The sequence below is a fragment of the Lontra canadensis genome, unplaced genomic scaffold (genome assembly GCF_010015895.1).
Source record: "Lontra canadensis isolate GAN:19392208 unplaced genomic scaffold, GSC_riverotter_1.0 scaffold2, whole genome shotgun sequence".
In the NCBI taxonomy this organism is placed as follows: Eukaryota; Metazoa; Chordata; class Mammalia; order Carnivora; family Mustelidae; genus Lontra; species Lontra canadensis.
The window spans coordinates 19,978,945-19,991,585 of NW_022630996.1; the positions used below are offsets into that span (position 1 = coordinate 19,978,945).

At 38.7% G+C, this 12,641-nt stretch overlaps 1 protein-coding gene across 1 annotated transcript; it reads right to left on the bottom strand.

The window, feature by feature from the left end:
- Positions 1-4,026: 4,026 nt before the first annotated feature.
- SPAM1 (sperm adhesion molecule 1) lies at positions 4,027-12,191 on the bottom strand. The gene is made up of 3 exons (XM_032865428.1): positions 11,204-12,191; positions 10,438-10,527; positions 4,027-4,488 (listed from the first exon to the last, which is right to left on the bottom strand). The coding sequence occupies exons 1-3, from the start codon at positions 12,155-12,157 to the stop codon at positions 4,027-4,029; spliced, it is 1,506 nt and encodes a 501-aa protein (XP_032721319.1). The 5' UTR covers positions 12,158-12,191.
- Between the last annotated feature and the right edge of the window lie 450 nt (positions 12,192-12,641).

A 12,641-nucleotide genomic window follows, 5' to 3' on the forward strand; every position in this document is an offset into this window, starting at 1 on the left:
AGTCAAAAATAATTTCAAGTGAAGCATTTCAAAATAAATATCTTCCAGCAAAGGAAAAAAATGCATTCACTCATGGCAGCTACCCAGCTGAATTAGGAGTTTATCAAATTCACTTTCAATCAATAGCAATTATACTCAGTAGTCATTGCAACATTTTTTCAACTTTTTTGAGAACCTACTTTGTGCCAAGATTTGCACTGTCATAGAATCCCAAGCACATATTTGTGTCTTCACTGAGCTTATCCGGGAGTGTGGTGGAAAGGTTATAAGCCAGAAATCACTCTCCATTGTTGTATGAGGTTACATGGCAAGTAAATGTCCTCAGAGTCCTCAAATATCTAGTCACAAAATATGTACCTGATTTTCCTCTTGCTTGGGAGGAGGTCAGACACCATCTAAAGGTCACTATTATTTTGCCAGTAGCCAATTTAATCAAGAATTTAAAAAATTAGTTTCTTTCACTATACTTCAATACCAAATAAAGGTCAGCATTTTGGAAATATTTCTTCTTTTGTGAACTTTTACTCTTCATTTTGTCCTATGCACTCCTATGGGCTATCATTTTCCTATTAGTCACTTTTGTGTCAGCATAATGTTTGCTATATTAAGAATCCAACAATTAATTTTCCTGAATGCATGTATTTATCCAAAGTTCACTGCCAAGAGCTTTTTTTTAAACACTGTCTCATGTCTTTATCTCCACTCAGTAAGTGCTCTGACATGATTACTTATGATCTCTTAGTAAACATCTGCTTTCTTCCAACAATATTGAATATCTATATCATAAACTCAAAAGTCTACTTTATATCTATACTCCTTTCAAATTCACTTTCAAAAATAAAAGCCGATATCTTCTTTCATACCTTCAGAACTGAGCCCTCTGCTATACCAGGGAGATAGATTTTGTATGACACTTGAAAGTTTAGGGATGCAGTCTATATCTAACAAATGAATTCCGTATCTTTTGAAGCTAAATTGCTCAATTCCTTTAGTACATTGTGTTAATTAACAGGATGAAACTGTATTTCCTATAGCCCTTTATTTTTCACAATTTCTGTATATGCCACATTCTGTGGACAGTTTTGGATGATATATCTATCATTTCTATCAGTGTGCAGGCTTCTGAAGAGCAGGGATATCAAATTATTCTCTTTGTGTCTCAGATACAAACATGATCCCTGGTGGAAATACTGGATCTAAGTGGAAATCCAACTTTGCTTCTGTAAACCTGATCACATGAAAGATGTGTATTATGTAAATTTTTCCTGCCAACTCTCTTTTTCTATTTAGTGGTCTCTTTCCCTAACTGGGTTCATGGCCAAATCTGCCATGGCAGAAATCTACCGTTTTGACATTGCACCCAAGGACAGCAATACAGGTATCTCCCCACACCCAGTAAAAACATAGCCATCTCCTTCCTCCTAGAAACTTCTACAGAGTTACTTCTAAGGCCAAATGCTTTCCATGTATTATATTAATCAATCCTCTCAAGAACCCTAAAAGGTATGTATCATTGCCATTATATGGAACGGAAGGTTAACTCTTTTAGGCTTGTGTAGCTACCAGTCGCTGGAGGCTGGGATTTGCCCTTATAACTATCCAACTGCAGAATCCATGCCTTTTCCAGTTTGTCTTGCAGCCTCCATTCTTTCCAAGTCCTAGTCACCTGATAGCCATTTATGTATTCTAAGTAAACTAAACTGGTCCATATACAGTATCCTTGCCAGATCATTATCAAATTGTCTCTTCTCATGGCTTACTTATGAAAACCTGGTTTTGGCACAGGATTGTAATTGGAGCAGAGAATAAAGGACAGAGCTAAGGAAAAGGGCAGCCTTGATCCAAGAGGATCCAGACTGTGAAAAGTGGCCATGACAACTGCCACACTTAAAATTCTTTAGTGGTTCCCCCTTGGCTTTTATTTGTTTAATAAATAATCAGTGGGCCCCTGCTAAGTCCCAGATACTGTTCATCACATTGTGGCTATAGCAGCAAGTCAAATACACCAAACAACTTGCCCTCATGATGCTTTCATCATAGAGAGGTGGCAGGGAGTAAAAAGAGATAAATGTGTCCTGCCGTGACAGGTACGCATGGGAAAACAGGGCAGGTCAAGAAGTTTGGGAGTGTCTTCCTTATAAACGCCAAACTGCTTAGTGTGGTGGACAAAAGATTTCACCCATTTGGCCCATCATCTACTGCATACCATGGTCAAAACCACACTCAGTGGTCCATCTTCCTGAAGTTCCTCTGTCTTGTGTCTCCACACTAACTGCCATTCAGTCTTCTGAGCAGTAGACACATCATCTCTTTCATGACAGCCTTGAAATTTTCTCTGACATCTCCAAATTCTTAGTTGTATGCCAGAGCATGCCAGACTTCTCTAATCGCATTATAGCATTTATATCACAGACTATGTTGTTATTTTCCACTTTCAAATATTTATCTTCTTCAGATGTATAACAAATTCCCTGAGGCAAGACTATGCTACTTCACCTTGAATCTGAGACACTGAATACTGAGCCTGGCAGAGAGTAAACACTCAATAAATACTTCATGAAAGATGTGAATGTATGCTCAGATGAAATAAGGCCATTTAAGTACACAGAATTGTCAAAGACCATCAAGAGTGAAAGGAAACGGGGCTTTTTTTTATATTTATTTTGAATACCTATTAAACCATGTACAGAGTTGACAGGATAATCACTTTTTAAAGATTACCTTTTTATAACATAACTTGAAGAAATTATCAAGATGAAATACCTAAAATCCATAGTTCTATGCTCAAGGCAGACAGGGTACACTTGGGATATTACATTTTATTATTTTTTTTTTAAGATTTTATTTATTTATTTGACAGAGAGAGATCACAAGTAGGCAAAGAGGCAGGCAGAGATAGAGGAGGAAGCAGGCTGCCTGCTGAGCAGAGAGCCCGATGCGGGGCTCGATCCTAGGACCCTGAGATCATGACCTGAGCCGAAGGCAGAGGCTTTAACCCACTGAGCCACCCAGGCGCCCCGGGATATTACATTTTAAAAGATAAGGTTTATTACCATAATAATTTCTTGACATTTTTATTGCAAATTACAAACTACTTGGAAAGACATTCATTTGCAGTAAATTAGCATTATTTAAATCTTTAATTTAAAAAAAAATGTTTATTTGTTTGACCTAGAGAGAGAGATCACAAGTAGGCAGAGAGGCAGGCAGAGGGAGAGGGAGAAGCAGTCTCCCCACTGAGCAGAGAGCCCAACGCGGTGCTCAATCCCAGGACCCTGAGATCATGACCTGAGCCGAAGGCAGAGGCTTAACCTGCTGAGCCACCTAGGCGCCCCTAAATCTTTACTTTTATCAGAAGAACACTAGGCCACTAAGTGTATAGACCTTACAATCAGTCTTTGATAGACTGAACCAAGAATATAGCAGATATCTGTTAGTTCTTGTATATACACATCATGGTATGTGAGATATTTGCTGTAGGCTCATGGCAATTAGAAAATACAAAGTTGGATATCCTCTCACAAAACAAATTCTATGAAATATTAATAATTAACATTCTACTCTGATTTTCAAAAGCAAAATGTAGTATCAGTGGATACTACTACAGTAACACTGCCCTGACCACAATTTTGAAAATTGAAAGTGCTAGCCAACATCCTTTGTTCATCAATTAATAATGATCTCAGGTTCAATTTGATTGTGAAAAAGCAATCTTTGCTCAAAAAATAAAAATACTATCTTGCCCATAAGTTTTGATTAACTTTTCAAATATAAATCTTTAAGTATATAGGTACTGTCATTTGCCTAGAAAAATCTAAGATAGCTAAACTGTTGTATATAGAGGTGTAAAAGATATTAAAACAATGTATGTAGGCAGAAAATCTAATAAACACTGAACTTGTGCTTGAATGGGTTGTTTTATTGTTTCTTATTTTGAATATGTACACTTTGAGAGCCTACTTGAGGGTTTTTGCAGTCATCTTCTGCTATCAGGCTTTGAGGCACCTACTAAGATCTTTAGCAGGATCATGGAGACCCTGTGGCAGGTGGCATGGCAGATAAGATATTGCTGGAAGTGGCAGATTTCTCCTTCCGGCTGGAAGGATGACCCCCGGGTCCTGAGTTTAGAAAGGTGTCTATACAAACATCTCCAGGCACACATACTTTAACAGTATGGACTTCAGACATATCAACTCTCTCCATACAATGGACATTGGCATAACAAGCGCAATAAAACTTTTGGGAAAATTGTTGTAGGTCTTCAAGTGTGGGTTCCCCTTGTACTGTGTATTTTCCATTTCTCTCAAGTTGAATGACAAAATTCTCTGGGTTCAGGTGAAGATAGTCACTTGAATTCCAGTGTTTCCTTATACACACTCCTTGGTCCTGGCAGAGCGCTTGATTACACATTTTGGCTGCTAGGGTGACATTGATTATGTAAGGATTCAGTTTATTCTTCATGTAATTGTCTAGCTCTGTGCAAGATTGCTGTAAAATTATAAGAAGGTTAGAATATTAAGGGACAAGTTAGCTCATCTGTGAATTAATTCACTATGATAGGCAGTTTCTAAGGAAGCAAGATAAAACAAGACCCAGCAAGAGATAGGACGTAGTTTACCATTTTTACCTTATCAAGCAAGATTATTCCAACTGTCTTGTAACATTTGTAAGTAAGTTTCACATGCCATTTGATTTAACTGAATAATTGACCAGTTAAACCTTAACTTCAGCCTAGCCTTGGACTTCTTCAATAATTCCTAAAATAGGGCAGGATGGTAGGGCAGTTAGAGAATGGTCTCTGGGGCCCATCTTCCAAGATTGGTCACAGTTCCATGAATGACTAGCTCTGTGACCTTGGAAATCTTGCAAGTTTTCTAAGTCTTAGTTTCCTATCTGGGTGACCTTGGGCAAATCAGTTAACCCGGTTATGCTTCAGCTTCATCGTTTATAAAATAAGGATCGTTATAGCACTTACCTCATAGGGTTGTTGTGAAGATGTCGGGATACAATGTATATAAAAGTGCTTAGCATTAAGATCCAGCATATCATTGGTTAGCCCTCATGAAATTATAAATAAAGATAGTAAGAATCATCTTTGTGAGACAAGTTTAAACAGCATGAGGAAGATTTCTCAACTGCTAGCTCAAAACAACTAAACAGGTTCAACTGAGTATACTTTATGTTAAATGTTATGTACAGTTCAAGTTATGGGTGAATTATGACAGCTCTTTTACAAATACACTTATTTGGCAGAGCACGAGTGATGAGTAAGTAAAATGATTCATCTTGAGACTAATGCATTCTAAAACTGGGATGCTGTCTTTTTTAAAAACTCGCTTTCTTTCATAATCCATAGTTCCACTGAGAAAGCTGGCCATGCTAGTTCTCCAGCAGACCAAAGGAAGTGGTGGTAGTAGATCAGAAGGCAAGTCAAGGAATCTTGAAAGCTTCCACTTGACTCTATCTCGTTATATGCCTTGAGATGATGCCAGCTATGATAGGAAGAATGTCTGTACTCTAATGCCCTGGAACCTGTGATCGTGTTACCTTGCATGGCAAAAGGAACGTTATACATATGATTACGGAGAAGAATGTAGTCCTTGAGATGGAGAGATTATCCCAGGTTATCTGGATGGGCTCAATTTAATCACATGAGTCCTTTAAAAATGTAGAAACTTTTCCAGCTGGGATTTAAAAAAAAATGAGATGGAAGAAAGAGAACAAATTAAAGGTAAAGGAGACTCAACCCAGCATTGCTGGCTTTGAAGATAGAGGAGAGGGCCAAGAGCTAGAGAATGGCGCGAACTCTAGAAGCTGGAAATGACCCTTAGCCATCATAGCCAGCCAGAAAATAGACATCTCATTGCTACTGCCAGGAGGAAATGAATTCTACCAACCACCCAAATGAGCAAGTGAGGGTCCTCCCTTGGACAGGAACGCAACCCTATCAACATCTTGATTCGAGTCCATTAAGACCCATGCTGGACTTCTGAACTACAAAGTATGAGATAATAATTCTTTCTTGTTTAAACTAAGTGTGTTGTCATTATTATAGCAGCAGTAGAAAACCTCTTCTTAATCCTAGTTTTGCATGCTGTCTAGAATAAAATTCAACTTCACCTGACTTATATACAACCTGATGTGAGGTAATTCTTTCTTCCTCTTGAATACCCCCTCCTTACCCACTCTGCCTTAGGCATGCTAGTTGTTTCATAAGAATGGCAGATTTATTTCAGACTGCACTTACTTCTTCCCTCTGCTTGGAATGCTCTTTCCTCTAAATTTTTTTAAAGATTTTATTTATTTATTTGACAGAGATCACAAGTAGACAGAGAGGCAGGCAGAGAGAAAGGAAGGGAAGCAGGCCTCCGGCTGAGCAGAGAGCCCGATGCGGCGCTCGATGCCAGGACCCTGGGATCACGACCTGAGCCGAAGGCAGAGGCTTTGACCCACTGAGCCACCCAGGCGTCCCTCTTTCCTCTAATTTTTAACACTGTCACTTTATCTAGCCATTCAGATTGCAGCTTTAATTAAACCTCAGACACCTTTTCTATCTACTTTCTCACATCTGTTTTAATTCTCTGTATATTACTTATCACATCAAATATTTTTCTTATTTGTGTATTGTTTCTATCCCTCCAACATTAATATAAGCTGCATGAGTGCCGAGACTTCATCAGTGTTCTTCAATACTGTATCCAATCCCCCTGGGGATACAATACTGTATCCCCAGGGGCCAAGATACATGAGAATTGATACCAAGTTCAGATGACAGTCTGGGTGACCACAGAGACAAGAGCTGGGCAAAAAGAGGAGTGAAGGATAAGAATGGTTTGAGAATCATTAGCCTACACAAGATGTAGTCTTTGGAAGGATCTGAAACTGGCTTTCTAAAAGATAAGTCCTGGTTTATAACATTTGTCAATACCCGTGGTGTAAATGCATCTGCCGTGGCCATTTTTAAGCTATCAACCTGCTATCACTGAGTGATTGGAAATCAAGCCCCTGTTGTGGTAATATGGTGTGGAGAAGCACATCCTTACTTACTATTTCCACTTAATGTAGATATCATAGATGTCAAGTTCCTCAAGAGTATGGATAATAGTAAAGTGAAGTATGTAACTGATACATTTTAAGTATTTATTACTTCTTTTTTTTAAGGTTTTATTTATTTATTTGACAGAGCACAATCAGGGGGAGCAAGAAAGGGAGAAACAGGCCCTTCACTGAGCATGGAGCCCGACGCGGGGCTCAATCCCAGCACCTGAGCCAAAGGCAGCTGCTTAACTGATTGAGCCACCCAGGTGCCCCCAAGTATTTATTGCTTTGGTTTTAACAGTACTTATTTCATTCTAAGTTTTTGTAATTTAATTTTTAATAATGGTTGTGTTAACAACCAGTTCACAAAATTTCTAAATATTTAATAATCAGGTCTCGTGAGCTGGGACCAGTAGGAGCTGGCTGTCATACCACTGGATCTAATAACACGGAATGGAAGGAAATAGCTTGCTTACATTTGATAACAATTGTTTTAAGTCAATTTCAGTCATTAAACCTGCAGTTACCAGTTTCTCAAGTTGTCAATGAATCAGAGAAAATAAGATGAGTAATCCATGATTCTGTTGGCTACAAATGACATAGAAAAAAGGGGAAGTAATGATAGAACTAGCATTCAAAATCATCATGTGGGAAAAGTAGCAGAAATACATAAAACAGAGATCACAGGGGGCAATTTCAAGGCAGTGTCATTAGGTAGGAAATTGAAGAACTGTCTGTGTATGAAAAATGCTGAATATGCTCTGAGAATCATGGTAGAAGAATGTAAATCTAAGATTAAAGTGCAATAATAAAAGAAAAAAACTAGGTGTGACTTATAATAATATGTCATGCCGTACTACTAATTGGAGAAAGCCTGATTCACTCCTCATCAGAGTAAGGGTGGAGTTCTCAGTTCTTAAAAGAAAAGAAAAGAAAAGAAAAGAAGGAATGTAGTATGGGGAATATTTATAAATGATTCCATCAGATAATTTATAAGACCCTTGAGAAAGGTGTTTACAGATTTGAGACACAGTGAATGAAAATCAGGAATATATTTAGGAGAATTATAATTTTTTAATGATTTTCTGACATGGAAGATTTTGCACCAGGGACATATACCTTTCTCCATACTTACATTTTATATTATTTCTCCTTATTGGTGATCAAGCCAGAGACAATAGAGTTCTACCAAAAAGTAGAAGGGCTCAGATGACCTTGAAAAAATCTCATAATGGGAACTACTGTTGAGTACTTTTATAAATGAATTAACAATATAGCGAGGCTATCTGAAGGACAAGAGACAAAAGGTCTCTTCTGGTCTTAGATTGCTGTATAAAGTCTCTTCTCCATAGGTCTTAGAAGTCTCCCTGGCCATGAGCTCTATGAGATATTCTCTGTGGCACCTAAGTCTCTCATATTTCCACATCTGTTAGAGAAGGAAAAGTTGAGCTCCAGTTCAGCAGTGTCCACGTGATAGCTTTACTCTATCAAGAGGATTGGAGAGGTTGGGAAGACAGATCTGACACAGAAAAATAAATAAGGATGAAAATAAGAGAGAAAAGGATTAGGTGGTAATAGTTAAAGGCCTTTTGAACTGAAGAAAATGCATTAGGAGAAAAATGAAAAGAAGTCACCCATACAGAAAAAAATGGACATTTTTTTCCTAATAAGACAAGTTTTACTCAAAATTTTACTTAAAATAGACAACAGTAAATATAACCTGTGGAAAATAAGGAAGTATTCCTTTTCCTCTCTCTTAGAGAAGGTTTGAACAATTTAGTAATATTTTGAAAAAAGTAATTCCCAATTGCTTATGCTCCTCTTCCCCACTCCCGGCTCCTTTTTCTTCCTCCCTGCCCAGCCCCCACCAAACCATTCCTCCTTAAGTCTCTCCCATCTCAGAGGCCAATTCTTTCAAACCAGAAGCTTTGGAGTCATCTTAACCACTTCTCTTATCCATCCTACTCATCCAGTCCCTCAGTCCAACCTCTCAGTTCTACTGTTGGATTATATTCAAACCACACGCCAGCACCTGTGGTCCAAGCCATCAACAGCTTCCTCTCCCTGTTCCCGCTCTTGCCTGTCCACCGTGGACCCTCAGCTCAGCTAAGTAAGAAATGTTTGTCAGAGACTGCAACTCTTCTGCTCAAGTCTCTTCGTGGCCTTCCATATCAGAGACGAAGCCCCATGGTGTCCTACGAAACCCTCCATATGATCCTCTGTCTTCTCGCTTACCACAAGTCTTCCTTGCTCACTGCACTCCGGTCACACTGACCTCCTCTGTCTTTCTTTGACAAGCACATTCCAGCCTGAAGGCTCTTGCACTCACCATCCCCAGTTGGTCTCTTAGAGCCTTGGTGCCTGGTTTTCATCAGGTCTCTGCTCCAACAGCATCTCATCAGAGAGGCCTTCTGTGACTGCCCCATCTTAAGTACCGCCATTTTATCTCTCTTTATCCTGCCTACACTGCTTCATTGCTCTTTATTGCACCTATCACTACCTGACATATCCTATCTGCATAAGTTGCATTTCCACTTGTAAGGATGCAGCTTCATGGTGAAGGGACTTCTCTTCATTCAGTTCAAAATTCATTCAGATCCCTTCAAAAATTCATTTTTAGCACCTAGGATTATCTGGCACTTAATCACAGGAGATGTTCAATAAACCAAGAGTCAGCAAACGTTTTCTGTATAGAGGCAGACAGTAAATATTTAGGGGTGACTGCCATAACTATTCAGTTATTTCTTTGTACTGCAAAAGCAGCCATAGACATCTAAACTAAGAAACATGCCTGTATTCCACTAAATAAAGCTTTCCCAGTAGACACTAAAATTTAAATAATTACTAATTTTCACCTACTATAAATGCTATTCTTTGGGAGTTTTTCCCCATCCATTTAAAAGGAGAAAATTCATTCTTGGCCCCTGGCCATCATTTGCTGACCCGTGTAATAAACTGCCATTGAATGACTAAATGAATAAGCAAAAGAAGTGCTTAATAAACAGTAATTGAATAAATGAATGAATGAATTGACCATTATTTCATTGACTACTTCATGGGTTTTTTGAGAAGAGACCTATCACAGTACAATACAAAAAGCCAAACACCATGTCAGAAAACTGAGTTTGTAGTCCTCTTTTTGCTACTTGCTAGCCACATAGCCTAGAGAATTTTGGTCAGTTTCACTGAATTTCTGTTTCCTTGCTGGAAAAGAGGTACAATTTTTTCTGCCTTATAATATAACCACACAAATGAAGGACAGCTTGATGCAACCAGTATTAACTGAGCACATACTACTATGTGCCAAGCATAGTACTTACTTTTATTATTCAGTACAACCATCCTCAAAAACATTAAAAGTAGAAATGTTTTAATCTATTTCCTGTCAATTCAACTTACCACATTTCGGCTTAGGTTGAGGCTTCCCCATATTACCATTCCAGAAGCACCTAGAGAAACTGTTTCACCGATTGTGTTCACAAGGTCCTCCTGGTGAATGTGACAGAAAGAGTTAACAGAAATAAAATAGAAATGCTATGCATAAGACAGTAACACCAAAGCTAAGAATTCTGACAATAATAATTCAAATATTTCCCCACTATTTCTGTTGCCACCACATCCTTACTCTAACAAATATACAGATTTTTCTTTTATTATTTTAATTACTTCTATTGACAAACCCTATGAAAGGGAAAAAAGGGAACTGAGTTAATACATTGTTTGTGCTACCTAGTTTTTTCATGGTTGCTAAGATATTATATGATTACATTTAAAAGAAATATAATCTTGAGATGCCTGGGTGGCCCAGTCAGTTAAGCTGCTCTCTTCAGCTCAGGTCATGATCCTGGGGTCCTGGGATTGAGTCCCTCATCAGGCTCCTTGCACAGTGGGGGACCTGCTTCTCCCTCTGTCTGCCTCTCCCTCTGCTGTGTGTGCACTCTCTCTCTCTCAAGTGAGTAAATGAAATCTTAAATAAATAAATAAATAAATAAATAAACAAATGAAATATACTCTTATTTTGCATTCACATAAAAATGGAGTACTATCTGTGTGCATATTTGTAAAGGATGTTAAAAGCCAAATCTCACTCCCTTCAAAAATGATGTTGAATTCCACTAAACACCTTTTGTGGCTGCTAGTTCATAGGTCTCACACCTTGACTTACCTCAGAAAAATATTTCAAAGCTATGTCAGCAAAAACTGGACGGGTATATACAAAAAGTGGAAGTGGATGTTTAACACTGTGTACTGTAGAAACCCGAATGGCTTCCAAAACACGATTGCGGACATAGAGAGCTGCTTTTGGAGAAGATTGGAATTTGCCACTCAAATAAATGGATGGGAAAAGGGCTGTGCTTTCCTTCCATAACCAGTCGAGTCTATCGTTTCTCTTCTTTTCAATATCAGGGCAACTTCCATTGTAATCGGTTTCTTTGAAACCATTGTAACAATCAGGAAAAAGATAATAACCCCATAAATAATTTGGCCGAAGTTCTTTTGCCAGTTTTAAGGTCGTTTCCATGAAACACCTTCCTGCGCTTTCAAAATCTGCTTTGGCTCTCTTGGTGGCCTCTGTGTCATTAAGTTCTGCATGTTGTTGGTGAACCAACTCAATAGAAAGGTTCTTGTAAATATCTTTAGGTTTCCAGTTTCTCATCCAGAGAGGCCTCCAGTTTTCCCAGTCAATGATACCCAGGCCCGTCGTGTCTACTTCTATGTAATGGTCAATATCTTCCCTGACTTTTGCCAAGTGCTTTATCATGTTTCCAGTCTGAGGGATTTCTCCATTCATACCTTTGCCAGTCTTGTCATCTATGTAAGGATAGTAGCCAAGTCTGTTATTATAAAATATTGTAATATTTTGTCCCCTGGCAGTTTTTTGAGGGCTTCCTGCTAGAGAGAAAAGGTTCAGATCTAGATGCACATTAAAATTTATAGCACACCCTTCAGTTGGGACATTCCAGGCCCAGAGGAAAGATTCGTTTGGAATAAAAGGGGGTGCTCTGTACTCCTGAGTCGAGCAACATATAATCAGAAGAAGGGTGAGCGCGGCTTGCGTGAGTCCACTGGATCCCACAGAACTCCTAAAGAAGATATGCTGGAACCTGAGCACACCCATTGCAAAGACGAATGACTATGAAAATTTCCTCCCAAACACTTCAGCTTGTCCAATATTTCATGCAAGATCTGAGCACAGAAGAGAGGTAGTGGAATGAAGCCACTTTGATGGATAAAGAGGTATAATGATCACATGACATTTAAATGTTATTCTTCTTGCTTCATATTTCAAGAATGTTTTGCAAGTTGCTTCATCTATAACTGGAAAAAAATAAATATAGAATACATGGTTAAGGGGCGCCTGGGTGGCTCAGTGGGTTAAGCCTCTGCCTTCGGCTCAGGTTATGATCTCAGGGTCCTGGGATCGAGCCCCGCATCGGGCTCTCTGCTCAGCAGGGAGCCTGCTTCCTCCTCTCTCTCTGCCTGCCTCTCTGCCTGCTTGTGATCTCTGTCAACTAAATAAATAAAATCTTTAAAAAAAAAAAAAGAATACATGGTTAACATTACATTTCTGTATCAAGACTGTCAACTTTACCAAGTTCTCA